This window comes from Elephantulus edwardii, unplaced genomic scaffold (assembly GCF_000299155.1).
Source record: "Elephantulus edwardii isolate Elephantulus edwardi_28Jun2011 unplaced genomic scaffold, EleEdw1.0 scaffold00006, whole genome shotgun sequence".
Classification (NCBI taxonomy): domain Eukaryota; kingdom Metazoa; phylum Chordata; class Mammalia; order Macroscelidea; family Macroscelididae; genus Elephantulus; species Elephantulus edwardii.
The window spans coordinates 34,939,840-34,959,696 of record NW_006399756.1 but is presented as its reverse complement, the minus strand read 5'-3'; the positions used below and the strand labels follow the sequence as shown (position 1 = coordinate 34,959,696).

The window sequence follows — 19,857 nt, the reverse complement described above, 5'->3', positions numbered from 1 at the left end:
GTTACATGTTGTGCTAATAACCAAAAGGTCAGAGGTTCAAATCCTCCAGCTGCTCTATGGAAGAAAGTCTCATATAGTCTCAGAAACCCAGTGGAGGATCGCTGTGAGAATCGGCTCTGTAGCCGTGGATTTAAGATCATTATGAAAGAAACTGCCAGATCTTTCTCCTAAGACGGTACTCAAAAGGTTCCATTACCAAGCTTTCCATTGCCATCCCAGCGCTTAACCATTGCACCACTAGGATTCCTTAAAATAACCACTAGAGGTAGTAAATCCTTGCATTTACAGGGGGAATGGGAGAAGTTAAGTAATTTGTTCCCAAGATGTACTACAGGCCCTGGATTTAGACCCACGTGTCCCACTGGGTTGTCTCCTGGCCCAACTGGGTAACTGTGTTGAGCACTTCCTGGGTGGATGATGACAGGAGACAAAGTCCACGGTGGCCATCTAGACGGAGGATAGTTATGTCACTAAGTACAGCAACTCATGCTCATCCTTCATATTCACGGTGCCTGTCCTTCAAGGTCAGAGTCACACACGCGTGAAACCTCAGAAGCAAGAGCGCCAGACATCTTTGAGGACCTGGACCCAAAACAAACTGCAGTTCCTCTGAACCTGGCAGGCAAGACTGTGTGTGACAAGAGAAGCTGTGGAACTCCATCTGCTTAATCGCACTTAGAAAGACACTCACTCTGCAGAAGCAAACCACCCAATCACAAAGCAGGCCCTATCTAAGGTCACTGACCAGTGAAATTGCCTCCGATGACATAGGGGATGACCCCTCCTGGCCAGATCCTCTCTGTCCTTGAGGTTGTTGCTCTCCGTACCCGGTGAGATGTCTCTGCTCCAGCATTCGAGGTCCCAGGGCTCTGTGGAAGCTTGGTATTCTCCTTGCCATCTGCAAGACAGTCATATTTTCATTTGCTTTGCCCTTTCATCCCTCCTGTGTATTAGGATTCAGGTTATATTATACCTGCGAGTCCCATACAGAGCAGCCGAGGAGGGAAGTGCTGTCACAGACTCAGTTCTGACTCACAGCCAGTGGGAAAGTCGCAGAGGGGCTGTTAAAACAAGTGTTCTAAAAAGGGATGCTGGATCTGTTAAGAGGTGTGGTTTTTAAAAAAAATTTCTACTAGTTTAATTACAAAATTTGAATACATTGTTTTTAAGAAAGAATTCTTTCTAAAAAAAAAAAAAGAAAGAATTCTTTCAATTTACCTTACCCTGATCCCATAAAATTGTTCAACCCCATGATTAATCGCCCTCCCCCTGCACATCCTCATCCCTCTGCTTCCACCTTCTCCCACCCTTCTTGAATCCTTATACTCATTCTACAATAATGATTTTATATAGTATTTGTCCTTGTAGGACTGAGTTAGTTCACTCAGCATAATGCTTTCCAGTCCCTCCCAAGTTAGGTAATAATTTACAAAATCATTGCTCCTGCGTGCTGTGTGAATATACCATACTTTCTCAATCCATTTGTTGGTGGTTAGACATTTTGGATGTTTCCATGTTCTTGCTATGGTGAATAATGCTGCTGTGAACACTGGTGTACAAATCTCAATTTGTGCCTCAGCTCTCATATTCTCAGGGTATATTCCAGGTAGTGGAATAGCTAGGTCATATGGAATTTCTATGTTCAGCTTTTTGAGGAAGTGCCAGGCTTCCACCTGCAGAAAGCTGAAACAGGATCCACATCTCACATCATACACAAAAATCAACTCAGGGTGGATCAGAGACCTGGGAGTAAAGCCCAAAACCATAATGTTTACTAAACATTAATAAGCTTAGAAGCGCTAGTCCAATGTATAAAGAGACTGCCAAATACAACCAGAAATGCACAATCTAAAGAGGATAAAATTGATGCATAAGACCTTCTAAAGATTAAATCCATGTGTATATCAAAAACTTTTCCCAACAGGGTGAAAAGAAAACCTACAGACTAGGAACAAACATTTGGTAACACTGTCTCAGACAAGAGTCTTATAACAGGAGTTTATAGAATACTCCTGGGCCTCCACAAGAAAAAGACTGATAAACCAAGTACAAAAGGGGCAAAATACATGAAAAGAAGTTTCACAGAGGAATATATTCGAATGGCAAACAGACACATGAAGAAATGCTCCAAATCACTGGCAGTTGGAAAGATGCAAATCAAAACCACCATGAGGTACCATCCCAATCCAGTAACAGTGGCAAAGTCTAACAGGACAGCAAGTAATAGATGTTGAAGAGGATGTGGTGAGAAAGAATTCTTATACATTGCTGGTGGGACTGTAAAATGGTACAATCATTTTGTTAAAGAGTTTTAAACCCTTAAGAGGTGAGAATTTTCCTGCCAAGGGAAGAGAAGTGTTTGGGACCTATAATAGGAGGAGCACTGGCTTTTCAGAAACACAGAGGGATCCCAGGAGTCTGACGTCAGCCTGTGAACTACAGAATCTGGTGTGCCTAGACAACTTGGTCTTCTGGGCCACCTTGAGGAGAAATGAGAAGTAAATTTTCTTCTCAGGGTCACAAACATTTTGGGAAAGAAGTTAAGCTCTTGACTTAACCAAATGCTAACAGTGTTGCAAATTTTGAAAATAATTTGACTGTAGTACAGGAAAGTGATCTAGTATTATGCTAGGAAACTACATCTCTTGCAAGATGACCAGCTGCCATCAAGTGATTAAGATTCATCCAATTCCATGTGTGTCTAAGTAAAACTGTGTTTTCTCAGGAACAGATTTTTTGGAAGTCTGGTTTGGCTTTTAATTTCTAGTTGTCAATTCTGAGGTAGCTCTAAGTGGACTTGAACCTCCAATCTTTTGCTTCACCATCAAGCATCGCCATTTGCACTAAGCACTGCCTCTGCAAAGTAAAGCACTGGGGAAAGTCTCACCACCATCTGAACCTTTAATTAATCAAGACATGTAGGGAAGAAATGGAAGCTCATTTAAGGTTCCGAAACTGAGGGTTTCCAGACAAGAACCAAATCCACTGCATTGAGTCAATTCCATTTCCAACTATCCCACAAGACAGAGTAGAACCGCTGCATAAGGTTTTAAAAGCTGTTAATCTGCCCAGAAGTGGAGTGCTCTACCTTTATGCCACAGAGCAGTTGGTTAATAGCCCAATACTTAACCTACTAACTACCAAAATTCCTTTTGTAGCTATATTTTTCTTTTTGTTAGATGCTGTCCAGTACCTGATAGAGTGATTCTTTCTATTATATTCTTCTTTGGTAAGACTGTCTTAGCTATTCTAGGACCTATGTCCTGCTATGCAAGCTTTAGAGTCTACTTGTCTATGTGTACAAAAAAATTAAAACCAACCCCCCCCCCAAAAAAAGAATCTTTGCTGGGACTTCGATAGGAATTGTAGTGTATTGCTCTTATTGCACTAGTAGCCCAAAGGTCAGTAGTTAGAACCCACCACCTTCTCTTTGAGAGAAATATGGGCAGTCTTATCCCCTAAGATTTGCAGCCTCTGAAACTTAATGGAAGGTTGCTATGAGTCAGAACTGACTTGACAGCAACAGGTATAAAACAATTCCAAGAGAAATGATATGTTTACCATATTCAGTTTTCCAATTCGTGAGCATGGTATATTTCTCCATTTCTTTAGGTCTTTGATTTCTCTTACCAATGTTGTCTAATGACACAAGATAGAGCAAGGTTCAGGTTGGCTGCTCATTGGGTTACTATGAGTCATTCTTGACTTGATGGCACCTAACAGCAGCAGCAACAACAACAACAACAACAACAACTATATTCCCCCGTTTCCTTGCTCACTGTTACTTTTTGCATCTCATTTCAAAACCACATACTCTACTAGTACTTTCAGGGTAATAATACACTATCTATAAATACAGCTATTCCACTGCTTGGAATATACCCTGAGAAAATGAGAACTGAGGCACAAATGGAGGCTTGTACACCAATGTTCATAGCAGCATTATTCACCATAGCAAGAACATGGAAACAGCCCAAATACCCAACCACAATGGAATGGACTGAGAAATTATGATACATTCACATAATGGAATATTATGCAGCACTCAGGGGCAATGATTTTGTAAATCACTACCTACCTTGGGAGGGACTGGAGAACATTATGTTAAGTAAACGAACTCAGTCTCATAAAGAGAAATACTATATAAGACCATTACTGCAGAACAAGTACAAGGATCCAAGGGGGAAGGCTTAATAACAGGGTCACACAATTTGCTGGGTGGAGGGAGGGATGGGTAAAGGAAAGGGAAAAGATCTGGTGTGAAAACCAATGTATATGAACTTTATGAACTCTGTATGAAAACCAGTATAAAAGAAAATAAAGTTCAGCTGAGAATACACAGAATTCTAAATTTAAAGGTGTAGAGAACTGCTTCAAATGTATGGAATACCTTTTCTACTATCTTTTTTAAAATTGTGATTTTAATCAAAGTTTACAGAAAAGTTGGATTTTCAATCATTCATTGTGGCATAATCTCCTCCCAACCTCCCCACCCCAGTTCACTTTTTAAAAAAAATATTCATTCATTGTTGTATAGGGTGGCAGGGGAGGGAAGAAATTATTCGAATATATTTTGGTTTTCGTTATTGCCACTAGAAGGTGGTCTTTTGAATCTAAGTTCAATCCTTCTTCTGCTATCTGTCTTTTGGTTGTTGCTGTTCTATTTTCTTTCTTTGCCTTCATTATTTCTTAACTTTATTAATTGTCTAGATGTTGCCTTATTTCTGTTTAAAACTTTGATTCTTAAAAATTCACATCCTGCATATATTTTGGAAAATTCTGATATATTACCCTTCTGATAGTTGTCTCTCTTCCCGTCTGTCTGCTGAGTTTCTCTCACTTCCTGAAACTTGGACTAATTGTACCTTGACATTCTTTTCATCCCCTGCGCCCTTCACCATGACTATCGATTAATCAGTTCTGCAATACGAATGGCTTCCTTGGAAATATTTTCTGCTTCACCAGTTCTCTCTTCAGTGGTGTTCAATATACTATCTCTCAGTCTAATTTCAGCAAATAGAGCTTTCCATTTCAGAAGCTTTATTTTATGTCTGCTTTCCCTCTCCCCCACCTCACACTCTCATCCCCCTGCCACCGACATATTTTCAATGTCTTTCTTTGGGTCCTTAGTCATTTTAGGCATTCTTATTATAAACTCTTTCAGATTGTTCTACTGTTTCCACAAATTAGGGTACCAATTTTCTTGTGTCTTCTGGTCCTCCCTCACGGGTTAATTTTTTTGTGTTCCTAGTGTTTTTCTTTTATGTGGCAGTTATTCTTTCCGACAGTATTTCCATACACCCTGCATTCTGTCTGTGACCTTGTTTTGCATGCGTTTTTTTCTACCAGTGATCTTGAAATTGTACAAGTTCTTGATCAGTTTTATGTTAACTTCTCAGTTTAGGGTTTCCATAAAAGCAAGTGTAAATTGAGAATTTATACCAGCAATGTGGAAAAGGCTTTGCAACTCAGTTTCTTATTAAAGGCATTTTTCATTCAGAGCTGAGGAAAGATAGATTGCCAGTCACTCCTTTGAACCAATGGGCACTTAAGGCAGGTTCTCAGTTTCCCTGTCTTGCTTCACATGGGACCAAAGTTTCCCTTCCATTCCCATATAAGTATTACATGGGCATTAAAACGCCCACCTCTTGGTCCAGTGTCCTCTGCATGGCTATGGCAGCATGTGAAACCTTTCTCTGAGTTTCTATTTCCTGTCCTCTCTGATCAGGGTGATTTTCTTGCATTTGGACTTGACTCTGTATCACAACTAGGGGAGAGGGGGAGGTTTGCTTAGTTTTATCCCCTGAGCATTTTCATGTTTTTATAAGGGGTCCCTATTAGTTCAACTGGTCATATTACCCAATACCAACATGTTGGCATGTAATGTTGTTTTTAAACCTGAAAATAATTGTTTCCCTGCTAACATCTCTACAACCGGAGTCTCATATACTTACAGCCCTCGGGATGAACCTAGCCTACAGATGTGTTTTATTTGGCTAATATACTTTTGGCTCACACCACTTTTTTGGTTTTAGTTTTTAATTTCACTTTAGAAATAATTTTTAAAAAATCAGGAGCTTTCGCACTAGAATCCAGATTTTCCAATTTGTCTTTATTTAAAAACAGAAAAATCTGGCAATGGTGGGCCCATCTTCACCATGGTACTACCCACTGGAGTTAAAGAGCAACTGCTTTCCACAATCAAGGGCATATATTCTTTCATTTGTTGTAATTTTTTTTTCATGTCACAATATCCCATCCACCCACTTCACCCATTTGCATTACCTGCCTGGCATCTATAGATATTCTAATTGGCTGCTCCAGCTCCACACTACACAGTGGTTCCAAGATTTCATACCTGAACTGCACCAAGAGACTGGAGGCTCCACTGGGGCCAGAAACTGTGGTTAGATTGTTCCTCATTCAACATTCCATGCCAGGCACAGTATCTGGCTACGGGTAAGCATTCAGTATATTTTGAATGAATTAATTAAAGAATGGATGTGTTATTTTACTAACAAATACAGTCCAAACAATTCTGTGGCAGAAATCTCTCCAAAATACTGGCAATGCTGAAGCCCTTGATGTTTACATCCTGAGAGACATCATGTCTTAAGTAATCGCAAGTAGTGATGTAGCAAGTGGAAGTTTGTTACTCATTTCCCATACGGTTTTCAACAAGTCTCTTAATTTTCCTTCTCTGCCAACTCTCCCTTGGAGAATGGGCAAAAATCCCTCTCTGTTTGAGGGAGTAACGCTAAGACATCTCATGTTCCTCAGACAAGCTGTATTATCTGTACATGTGGCTCAATATTCTAAGAGCTGGTTTTATGCATCCCAGTCAACATGGGAAAAATCTTAAGTGCACCTGGAAAGAGACTAGGGTATAATTTCCAGAGATGGGTTATTGAATGACAGCTTCCCCCTCGGTCCAGTGAGAAATTTAATTTGCTGAGGACTCAACACAGGAAGCATTTGCCGATTAAAAATATGTCTAAACAGATGTTCTGCTTAGCCTGGAAGAAGGATCTTAATGCAACTGTCATTATTGGATTTTCTTGGATTACTACTATCTGGAATCTTGGTCCAAATAGAAGTATGTAATTATTTATTACGGCCAAGAGTCCTGCATTTGAAGAGGAGCTCAGGGACTGCTGAGAGGATTAAACACACTGGGGGTGGGGTAGGGTAAAGGATAAAGCCCACTTAAATTTTCTGGCTGCAGAAGTGGACCCTGGACTGTCTGTGAGAGCAGAGCGGACATTGCTATTCAATGTTCATTCCCAGCTGAAGGCACGGCGGTGTCATAAACAGAACCAAGCCCGGCACAGCCTCCTCAGACGAGGAACTGCTATTTTTTAGATGAGGTAACTTGGTCACTCCCACACTGGAAGTAAACACTCGAGCAGTCCAGCCATTTTCATAACCCTCACAGTTTAGGTGGTGGGCAAAAGCCCACCTTGCCCACAGCAATTCTGCTAGATGACAGACAAGTTCCTTGGACAAAGAGGAGGCCTGTCTATTCTCCTACACGGTGGCTCCCAAATCTGGCTGCACATTAGAAATAAATGGGTAACCTTTTCAAAATCCTGCCCAGATTGCTGGCTACGATTTGGAGAAATTAGAACCTGCATCCATTGCTAGTGTGAAATGGGATAGCCATTGTGGAAAACAGCTTGGAAGTTCCTCATAAGGTTAAATATTGCAGCCTTCAGCTTTCATCTCAACATCAAGAACACAAAGTCCTCACCACAGGACCAACAGAACATCATGATGGGTGGAGAAAGGATTGAGATGGTCAATGATTTCATCTTACTTGAATTCACAATCATTATACTTGGTATTAGCAGTCAGGAAATCAAGAGACATACTGGGAAGTCTGCAGCCAGGAAGCACGCCGAATCATTGAGGAGTAATGATGTCAGTTTGAGGACTAAGGTGAGCCTGATTCAGGCCTTGGCCTTTTAAGTCACTTGCTATGTATCTGAGAGCTAGACATGAATAAGGATGACAGAAGAATTAATGCCACTGAACTGTAGTGTGGGAGAAGAATACCAAAGATCCCACAAACTGCCAAAAGAACAAACAGGTATGTCTTGGAGAAGATGCAGTCAGAGTGCTCCTTGGAGGCAAAGTTGATGATACAGGCCATGGTCTTTGCAATCACCTGTTATGCATCAGAGAGTTGGACAATGACCAAGGAGGATAGAAGGAGAATTGATGCCTTTGAGCTGTGGTGTTGGAGAAGAGTATTGAGAATATCATGGACTGCTAGGAAAACAAACAGATTCATGCTGGAAAGGGTTAAACCGGGTGGCTCCTTGGAGGCAAGGATTCTAAGGCTCCGTCTAACATACTTTGGACATGTTGTAAGGAGAGACCGGTCCTTGGAGAGGGACATCATGCTTGGGAGGGTGGAGGGACAGCGCAGGAGGGGAAGGCCCTCTATGAGGTGGATTGATTCAGTGACTGGGGTAATTGGGATGGGTGTGTCAGAGACAGTGCAATTGGCACAGGACAGAGCAGAGTTTAGGGTTGTTGTACACAGGGTCGCTATGAGTCGCAAGCGACTTGACGGCACATAACAACAACAACAACAACATCTCACATACTTTGGGCATGTGGGAGGAGAGAGATACCATGCTTGGAAAGATGGGAGGATGGTAAAAGAGAAGAAGACCCTCAACCAGATGGGCTGACGTGGTGACTACAGCTGTGGGCGTTAGTGTGTCAGAGATTGTGAGGGTGACACAGGGTAGGACAGGATTGAGACCTGTTGTTTAGAGAGTCATCAGGAGTTGTACTCTGCTCGACAGCACCTAACAACAACATCAATTTAAACAGAGAATTGCTAGCGTTGTTGTTGTTAGGGGCAATTGAGTTGACTACAACTCATAGCAAGCCTATGAATAGTAGCTCTGAACCCTGCCCTATCCCGTGCTATCCTTACAGAACTCGAGTCCATTGTTACTGTCACCCAGTCAATCCATCTTTCTCTGACCCTCCACCTTTTCCAGCATGTCTTCTTCCAAAGACTGACCCCTCCTGACAACATTCCCAAAGTATGTGAGATGAAGCTTCACTGTCCTGCCTCTAAGAAGCACACTGAAAAAAAAAAAAGCAGCACACTGGTTGTCCATAGATATTGGTATTTGGTATATTTGGCAGTCCATAGATATTTGGTATTCATCATTAACATCATGATTTAAAGATACTAATTCTTTTTTAGCCATCCTTATCCACTGTCTGAATCATCTAGTGGTCCTTCTTTGGAACTGCATATGCCCAAAAGAATTGAAAAAAGAAACAGATACTTTTGGTTTGGGATTCTGGTTTTAGGTTTTAGAACAAAACTCAAAACCAAACCCACTGCCATGGTGGAGTCAACGCCAGCTCACAGCAGCCTTATGGATAGAATAAAGCTGCCCTATAGATTTCCAAAGCTGTAATCTCTACAGGATCAGACTGTATTTTTCTCCTTCACAATGGCTGATGGATTCAAACCATTGACCTTTCAGTCAACCAAGCACTTAGCCTCTGCATAATTCACAAAGTCCAAACTACAGAGACAACCACAATGTTCATTAACAGACAACCAGATAAACAAAATATGGTACTGACACACAATGGAATAGTCACTATTTCTCTGGCATATACGATGCCAAAATATTATTCTCAGTGAAATGAGTCAGCCACGAAAAGACAAATATTGTAGATTCTCATTTAGATGTAATAACTAGAATAAGTGACAGTGCTTTCTAGTATAAATAAGCACAGTGCTTTCTAGGGATGAGAAGGAGAGGGGTCTCGACGTTCATGTTAAGAGAAATGAAAATACGTGGAGAGTGGTGAGGGTGGTCACTGACACTGAACTGTACATGTAAACAATTCTAAAATGGTAATCATGTTGTTGTTGTTGTTGTTGTTGTTGCTATGTGCTGTCAAGTCGTCTGCAACTCATCACAACCCTAAATGTTCAACAGCTCTGAAGCCTGCCCTATCCTGAACCAGTCTCACTGACTCCGACACACCTCCCCGATTACCCCAGTTACTGTGTCAGTCTATCTCATCCAGGGTCTTCCTCTCTGCACTGACTGGCCCTCCACCCTTCCGAACATTATGTCCTTCTCCAATGACTGATCTCTCCTAGCCAGGTCCCCAGAGTATGTGAGATGGAGCTTCAAATCCTGAGCCTCCTAGGAGAAACTTATTTCAATTCAAAAGATTAGGTAAGAACATAAGAAAGTAGTGGGTTTATGTTAATGACAGAGGGCAATTCAGAAAATGAGGGAGGGAGAGGCTGCACAAATCAAAGAATGTAATCAACGTAATCAATGCCACTAAACCGTACATAGAGAAACTGCTGGATTAGAGCATTTTTTCCTGTGTATATTCTCAACAACAAAACAAATAAAAAGGAAAAAAGTCCTGCCCTGAGATTAAAGTCAATTGGCCTCGAATGAAGTAAAGGAACCAGGAGCTCTTGAAACTCTCAGGTAAACAGAGAGCTCAGGACAGTTTTAGAACCACCATTCACAGACCAAAGCTTAAGAGCAAGGGGCTTGGGCCAGGGGCAGTTGGTCCAAAACAAACGGGCTATTTGCTGTGTGGCCTCGGACAGCCATTTGTTCCTGAGAGAGTTTTGCTTCTTGCCAGATGGTGGTGGGATAGGTACTGATTGGAAAAATGAGTGTCGAGCACCTGCCATGGGAAAGAGCTCCACAGTGGTGCTCTTGGAAGCCACTAGGAATTTGGTGGCACGGTGGCTAGAGAGAGGACAGTTAGCCCCAGACATACTGAGATTAAGTGACTTCTTGTGGTTCAGTGTGAGTGATGTTTTGCATCCTCATTTGAGGGATCCCTGTCCTCCGGTACAACCAGATTCCATAATATTATTTGCTCCAGCACAAAGCCCTGAAGGGCTGTTACTAAAAGTGGAAAGCTTGTTCTTTTTTATGAATATGGTTCTGCAAATCAAGTCCCATCAAAACAGTCACAGCTTCATTCCTGGAGCAGTGACACACTCCATTTCATTAATCCCATTAGCAGCCCAGAAATGCAGGGTGAGCTCTCCTCTCCAGCGGAAGGTAGCTCCTTGGACCCAAGGCTGGCTGCGGGCTGCTGAGTGAGCGATTCTTGCAGACTCTCCCCCTGCCCTAATCAGGAAGCACAAATCCCCACCGTCAGGGCTGATGGGAGCCACATAATGGCAGGAAAGAAACCTGCACCCCTGCCCAAGTCAGGGTGCCTGGGGCTCCCCTCAGATCTTTTCTCCTGCGTGGGAGGTCTCCTTTCTTGGGATGGCAGAAGAAAGGGGTTGTGATTAAAGGGGAATCTGAGACTGACACAACTTGTCTTATCTTTCTTCATTTCAAACAAAAACAAGAGGCTGCGCTCCAGGCTGGCAGGCAGCTCAGTTAAGTCCTAGATGGGGAGCTTTTTCAGCCTGTCCTCGACTCAACTTTAGGGTCTCTGTCCTTCACATTGCCCTGGATGCTTAAAGACCTGCTTGCCTGCAGCTGTAATACATGCTGGAGGGTTTGGCCGAACTTCGACATTATCTTCTTCCTAAATGGGGTCATTTGAGGGATCTAGGCAGCTTCAGAGTTGTGTATGGTGGTGAGAGGGCTACCACCCGCCTCCTTAAAGAGCCCAAGGTCTCTGGTTGAGGTTTGGGGGCTTCACACAACGGAACTAGAGGTAGAGTTTTCATGGCAGCAGTGGCCTTATTTCTTCCTGTCGTCATTAATTGTGTTTTTGCACAGCTGTTGAGCAGCTGTGGAATCCCAGCCCAGAGCTGGAAGATGCACTTTTGATGCTGGATAATATAATTCTTGGATCTAGAGGAGGAGGAAGAAGAAATGGAAAGACTGCAGTCCTTAGTAACTTTTGCGTTCCAGACACCTGGTTATGAGCTTTACATAAATATTATTTCTAATTCTCACCACACTTCAGATGAAGAGTGAGGATAAATATTCCAAGGTCATAGCTACTAAGGAGATGAGCTAAGAATGAAAACCAAGTGTGTTCTACAGTCCAGGTTTATTGGTAGGGTCTTTTTATATCCATCAAGCTAAAGATTCTGAAAATGTCTATTGCTCATAGCCTATCTGTTGTGGTAGCTTAGGGAGATGTGTTCATCTCTAAATAAAGCCACCAACAAGGTCTCTCACCCCTGGAACCTTCTGTCACTTTTTACATAAAGGACAGTATCAATTTCTCTCTTCCTGAACCTCAGCTGACCTAAGGACTGTGGTAAAAGTGCCATTGCATAAGTTCTACGCCCAGGTCTCAGTGGACTGGCAGTTTCTGCTTCCTCCTTCTTGGTAGCCAGAAACCATATTATAAGAATCTCAGATTTACCCCTCTCAACAGTGCAAGTCCACATGAAAAGAGAGGGATCATGCAGAGATGCACTGAAGCATCAGGACTGGAGATAACATTTTTCTGTGACCTCCCAGGCTAGCCTAGCGGCTAGATGGGTGTGGCTGAGTGTCACTAGCCAGCACCAACCAAATTCTTCCTGTCTCCCTTGAACCCAAGTCAACTCACAGGATCATGAAAGATAACATAACATTGTGTGCAAGCATTAAGATTTGGGATGGCTGCACACCCATGTTTATCGCAGCTTTGCTCACAATAGCAAGGAGCTGGAAACAACCTAAGTGCCCACCAACAAACAAATGGATAGAGAAGCTGTAGTATATTCACATAATGGAATACTACACTGCATTGAAATATAACGAACTCATGCAACATTATTCAAAATGGGTGACCCTGTTGTTTTCACCCTCCTTGATGCTGAGAAATGTCTTCCCAGAAACTACCACTTAGAAGTAGGCTGACTTTTCTCCAGGGCCAAGATGGCAGAGGTCTGGTTCAGGATTTTCCTCTTCCTTCACTTGATGGAGTCAAGAAGACAATTTGCCTGAGGACAGGGACAGAGCTGTCTTGTTTTGGCCAGACTAAAACTGATGGCGGCCAGTCATGAAGGTATACTAAAAAAAACTAACCCAAGGCTTTGGGGACTCTGGTTACTTTGATTGCTGTGGAAAAACGCCAGCTGTTTTCCCCAGAAAATGTCCTATGACTGACTTCATTGGGCCATTTTGGTATTTAATAGCTAAATGGCTATGCTAAAGAAACTATTGTTCATAGGGTTGCTTATGGGTCATACTCGATGGTACCTAACAGCAGCAACAACAGAGTAAAAGGGTGAGAGGAAGAAAAACTTTTGCAAATGGTCAGTATAAACCTTGTGTGTTTAGGACAAAATACATGGGGCAAACTGTCACCATAGTGGCTGAGAGGACCTACATCCACCCTGGCTGTCCAAAGCTAGACTTTGCCTGGCACATAACCACTATTGCTAAAAGGTTCTGTACCTATAGAAACCTATTTTGAAAACACTTATTTTACACAGCAATTTTGTATTCATTAAAATTAACCTTTTATCAATAAAGCATTATTGTTTAGATATTAAAAAAAAATGGGTGACCCTGGAGGACATTATGCTGAGTGAAGTATGTCAGTCACAATAGGACAAATACTGCATGGTGCCACTGTTGTAAAACAGGACTGACCTCGGGGTTGGGGGGAGCCTGAGAAAGATGAATTCTGCATTGAAACACATAAGGAAGAAAACTGTTTAAAAGGGATATGTGATTAGGTATTTTTGTCATGACGGGAGTCCAGAGCAAAGGCTGCATAGTGGAGTGGAACTGGGGGGTGCGATTGTAAACAATGAAAGAATTTTTCTTTTACTTTTCCAAGAGGGTAGTGTACTAGGGGGGAGGGTTGGGAGGGGAGAAAAGTGCAACAATCAATGAATGGAAATCCAAAGTCTCTGTAAATTTTCACTGAAATTAATAATAAATTTTTAAAAAGAAAAAAAATATTTGGGATGGCTGCTATGCAACCACAGATCACTGAAATAAAGATGGCAAACTTCTATGGCCTTCATCCTATGCCCTGTTGTTAAGTTCAATGTCATAGAGTTGACTAAGACTCAAGGAGACCCTATATATCACAGAACAAAACCCTGCACCAACCTGCACCAGCCCCACAAAAGTTCCTGCTTGTGGTCATGGTCTCAATCTATCTCATTGTAGGTCTTCAACTTTTTCAAGCATAATGTCCTTTCCCAAAGACTGGCCTCTCCTGATAATACATCCAATGTACGTGAGACTGTTTCATTATTCTTGCTTCTAAAGAACACTCTGACTGTACTTCTTCCAACAAAGTTTGTTCTTTTGGCTGTCCATGGTTACATTCAATACTCTTCAACACTAAAATTCAAAGGCTTGGATTCTTCCTTAGTCTTCTTTAGTCCTTGTCCAACTTTCACATATATATGAAGCAACTGAAAATACCATGGCTTATGGGTCAGGCACACTGGAGCCTTTAAACTGACAGAGGTCCCTGGCCACAGATATAGACAATGCAACCTTTCATCTGATGTCCTGACTGCTGCTTCCATGTTGATTTTGTATTGATTGTGGATCCAAGTAAGATAAAATTCCCGACAAATCAGTCTTTTCTCTGTTTATTATGATGCTATTTATTGGTCCAGTTGTGAGCATTTTTACATGTTACTATTGAGGTGTAATCCACAGCGAAAGATGTTTCATCACCATGCAAGTACTGCCAGCAGCTACCCATTTGGGCACCAAATGGGAGGCCACCGAGTCCACCAGATGTCTAGGAGCCGGAGGGCTCTATGTCAAAATATCCGAAAGACAGATAAGCAAAGCAGAAAAACCAAGAAGGGCCTGCACATGCTCCTAGCAGCAAAGCTGTGTGGCTGAACGCAACTGCATCAAATGTGGGGGTTGAGGTTAAAACTCTGCCTCACACTAAAAGAAATCAAATGTTTTCTTCTTTTTTCCAATTTTTTCTTTATATGATTGAAGGTTTAAAATCATATTGGTACAATTACTCATAGACATTTTGTTTCATGATATTAATTGCCATTAAGCAATTTCAAAGTTACAATGTCTAATCAAACATTTACTGTGTATTTCCTTTGCCTTCACATAACTCATATATTTATTAATTTTTATTGTCCTCTTTCTCTCTTCCCACGTTGGTTATAACTTCAATATTGATTCCATCTATATGTAACCTTTTTCTTAGTTTCTTATAATATATTACACCGTATCATCTTTTTGCAACAGGCTTATGTCACATAGCATAATTTGCTCTAGATTCACTGATGTCATGCAGTATTTCATGACAGAATTCCGGTCATTACTCAGTGATGCCTGATACTCATGTCTTCTTTGGCTATTCATGCATTGATGGACACCAAGGTTGTTCCTAACTCTTTGCTATGGTAAATAATGAATGCTGCAATAAGCATGGGGGTGGGGTATATCAGTTTGTTCTTATTTCTAGTTTTGCTGTCCTTATTTCCTTGGGATATAAGCTTCTACATTAAGACCAATTAAGAAAAAAGATTGGCCACCTACTTCTGAAACATATCAGGCCTTCAAAAACTCTATGTACAATAGAGCAGAGTGGCACAGGAAGGGAAGGCTTCAGAGCTGTTGGACGTAGGGTCACTATGAGTCACAGGCAACTCGACAGCACACAACAACAACAACAAAAATGTACCTACTAGTGGGACTGTTGGATCAAACGGTATTTCTATTTCTAACTTTCTAAGGAAGCACAAATCTGCTTTCTGTAACGGTCATCCATTTTACAGTCCCACCAGCAGATTATGAGAGTTCTAATCTCTCCACACTATTGTCAACATTTGTTAACTCTCCAAAATACTGAAGAGCAATGACTAAGGATGAGCAAAGAAGGACTGATGCCTTTGAGTTGTGGTGCTGGAGAAGAATATTGAATATACCCTAGACTCCCAAGACAACAAACAGGTTTGTTCTGGAGAGGGTGAAACCAAGTTGCTCCTTGTAGAGAAGGATTTTGAAACTCTATCCAACATGCTTTGGGCATGTTTCCAGGAGGGACCAGTTCTTGGAAAAGGACATGATGCTTGGAAGGGTGGAGGGATAGAGCAAGAGAAAAAGACCCTGGAGGAGATGGATTGACACAGTAATTGGGGTTATGGGAGTAGGAGTGTTAGAGACAGTGAGATTGGCTCAGGATAGAACAGAATTCAGAGCTATTGTGTATGGGGTCACTATGAGTTTCAAGCAACTTGATGGCACATAACAACAACAGCAGCATACATTTATATGTGTATATTAATATGTTTATGTGTATATATAGATACATAGATGTGTGTGTGTGTGTGTGTGTGTGTGTGTGTGTGTGTGAACATAAAAGCACGGAGCATAATTATGGAAGGGCACATACAAAGCTGTTAATATGTGTTACCTAGGAAAGAAGTGATGAGTGAGAAACAGAAATGAAGAGTAGACGGGAGGAAAATGTGTAACAATGAATGAACGGGAGAAAATTAAATTAAAAAAAAAAGAAATAAAGGATAGCCAAGTTAAAAAGAAAAGACAACACTGAAAAAATATATAGGATATTTACACATTTTTGCGTTACAGGCGTATGCTTAGAACACATAAAATAACATTAAAGCAAAAGTGTAAAATAAAGCAAATAGTGATGCCAATTTCATCCCAACATAGTTTTGAAATATGTCTGTCATTTAAGAACTGCTCTTTTTGCTCTGCAAGTTAATGTTACGCAGAAGAAACGACACTGTGGGAATGAGCCCTACAGTAGAGGGAGAAGTTCAGCAGCCTTTCTCTACCAGGACAGCTTCTTAGCAGGGAAAACTTCTCCCCGGGCTCCTTACCAGAATCACACAGCTAGGCCTGGCAGACATCTCTCAGTGTTACATGTCCATCTGCAGGGCTCTGGTGCACATGTCAGGCTGATAGGTAGCACCTGCCCACAGCCAGCCACCATACTTGCCCCTTCTCTAGCACCCGTGGGGTCTCTAGTCTACACCCACCCCCTCCCAACCCTCACCCAGAACTGCTTCCTTCCTCCGCCTCCCTTTCCTATTGGCTCTCATATGTATCTAAGTTCCCAAAGCCTTATCACCGCTCCTCTCTTTGGCTTAGATTTACAAGAGAAAAGAAAAAGATCAAGCCAAGAGAGTAGATTTAACTAAAGGTCTCGCATCCCCTGAACAACCAAAGTCACTTCCATCCCTCTGTCTGGCAGCCAACCAGTGCCGCCCTGTGAAAGGCAACGTTCCGTCATGGCCAAAGACTTTCATACATCTGGTTGATTCCAGCTACTAAAAGAGTAGGTGAAAGGTACAATAAAAGGTACCCGAAGGTCTGGGCGAGCCTCACATTACCTTTTCTAGCTCCCTCAAAGCTGGTGTTTGTGGCTGTAGTGTTTGGCCAGCTCTCATATGGCTGGTCCTCAATCCCACCTAGAGAAAAAGAGAAGAAAAGAACACGAGAGCACATCAGCATCTTTGTACCACAGCCAAGAGACCAGGGAGCACTCACCAGCCAGTGTGCTCGGGTGAACAGTACAACTAGTAGGTGGTGAGGACTTCCTCAGAAAGGTTAACTGAGCTTCTGTCTGGAGCTGCCTGATTCTACAGAGGTTTGTTTTCTGGTTCTGGTGAGGCTTGCATGTGGAATGTTTACTCACCATTGGGTGTGAGCTGATTGGATTTGGCCTATTTAAAAAGGCATTTGGGCCTATGGGCCTGTGGCCCTTTGGCCTGGTTTTATTTGGTTTTGGTCAAACATTCTTCTAAGTGATTTAGCACTGGTCTGTCCATTTGCTGTACAGAGGTAACTCGTGGTTGTTGTGATGCTAAACACTGTGACACTGATGTGTCAAATGCGATAATGGTTACCCATGGTGGACAGTGTTTGGGGAAGCTCCCCGATTAAAACAGGCTTGGAAGCAGGAGTGACATCTGTTTCTGAAATAGCTTGCCTCCAGAAACTATGAACTTGGAAAAATGATGAGAGCTATACAAGTGTTCAGGTCTTTTGTTGATAGGGTCGCTTTGAGTCGCCTTCACTTGACTTGACAGCACTTAACAACAACAACAACAACAACAACATCACATGCGAGGCCCGATTCCAGACACTAAGGCAAAAAAGAGCCTTCTTCCTTACAAGCACACTTAAAACTGGCAAATGAATAGAAGTATTCCTTTCTTTGATGAAGTACAAGGTCATGCAGAATCAAATTTACAAACTTCACCCTAAAGTCGGTACCCTACCCTCCACCTCCAGAAGGAAATGGAATATCCTTAAATTATCAAGGCAACTCCCTGTAACTATACCACCAGATTTTGCTAGGCAAGAAATAAGGCCCCAGGAATTAACAGACCACCAGTGGAAGTATTTCAACAAACAGATGCAGCCCTAGACTTGTTCATGCTAAACAATCTGAAGGCAACTGGCCATCAATGGACTGGAGAGATCCATATTTGTTCCCATTCCCAAAAGAAAGGTGATTTGACAGAATGTGGGAACTTTCGAGAAGTATCATTAATATCATGCAGAAGTAAAATATTGGCAGAAAACTACTAAGAAATTCAAGCTGTGTTTAGAAGAGATTCAAAGAGGGACATGAGTGCCGAAGTCAGATAGATCTTGGCTAATAGCAGTGATTACCAGAAAGTGGTTTAACTGTGTTTAATTGAATATTAAAAGGCATTAAACTGTGAAGATCATAATAAATTTTGGAAAATATTGAGAAGGATGATAATTTCAAGACATTTATTTGTGCTCATTTGGAACTAGTATGTAGAACAAAAAGCAGTTATTTGAAAAGAATAATATATGGTTTAAAATCAGGAAAGGTGTGGTAGGGTTTAATCATTTCACCATACTATTCAATCTGTATGCTGGGCAAATAATCTGAGAAGCTGAACTACATGGAAGAAATACACAGGATCAGGATTGCAGGAAGACTCCTCAACAGTCAGTGATATGCAGATGTCACAACCTTGCTTCCAGAAAATGAAGACTTGAAGTACTTACTTATGACGATCACAGATTATAATCTTTAGTACAGATATCACTTCAGCCTAAAAAAACAAAAAATTCTCACAAATTGATTAAAAAAATCATGATAAACAGAGAAAGGCTAAAGTTGTCAAGTTTTTCATTTTACTTAGCTCCTCCATCAACACTCATAAAAGTCAGAAGTCAAGAAATCAAATGATGTATCAACATTGAGAAAATCCCTTTAAAGTTCCCTTTAAACCGCTAAAAAAGCAATATTGCCACTTAAAAGATTATGGTACACCGGGCCCAACCTTGGTTCTTCTTAACTGCTTCATATGCATGTGAAAGTTAGACAATGAATAAAAAAGATCAAAGGAAAACATTTCCTTGAATTGGGGTACTGGAGAAGAATATTAAAAATACCACGGACTATAGATTATGGGAGAGGATAGAGAACATTATGCCGAGTGAACTAACTCAGCCTCATGTGGACAAACACTGCATCAGACCCACTGTTGTAAAATTAGAAGAATAACTAGTAAGATGTGGATAAAAGTCCAAGAGGGGAAATGGGAGGAGGAGAGATGGGTGAGGGGGGATGGAGAGATCCTGAGGTCACAGAGCTTGGTGGGCAGAAGGAGGGGGTAAAGAAATAGCGATGAATCTGGTGGGCAACTGAAAAGACGGGGATAGTGGACATAGCTCAATGATGATTAATTTTATAAAATACACTGTATGGGAATAATTGTATGAAAGACAATGTGAATGAAGGAATATGTGAAACACAATGTACAAGAATGAAACCCAGTGTACAAGAGTTTTGTATGGGGCGGGGACTGTATACCAATGAAGGAATTTTTCTTGTACTTTTCAAAGAGAAGAGTGAACTGAGGGGGAGGGTTGAGCAGGGAGAAAAATGCAACAAGGAATGAATGGAAAT

The 19,857-nt window shown here is 41.6% G+C and overlaps 1 protein-coding gene across 1 annotated transcript in view; it reads right to left on the bottom strand.

The window, feature by feature from the left end:
* TLL2 (tolloid-like 2) overlaps window positions 1–19,857 on the bottom strand; it is a 186,126-nt gene that overhangs the window by 73,126 nt on the left and 93,143 nt on the right. The window contains exons 3-4 of the mRNA XM_006880077.1: window positions 17,294–17,371; window positions 746–898 (exon numbers count right to left, since the gene is read on the bottom strand). Of these exons, the coding sequence (XP_006880139.1) occupies window positions 746–898; window positions 17,294–17,371 (231 nt within the window). The remainder of the gene's footprint in view (window positions 1–745; window positions 899–17,293; window positions 17,372–19,857) is intronic.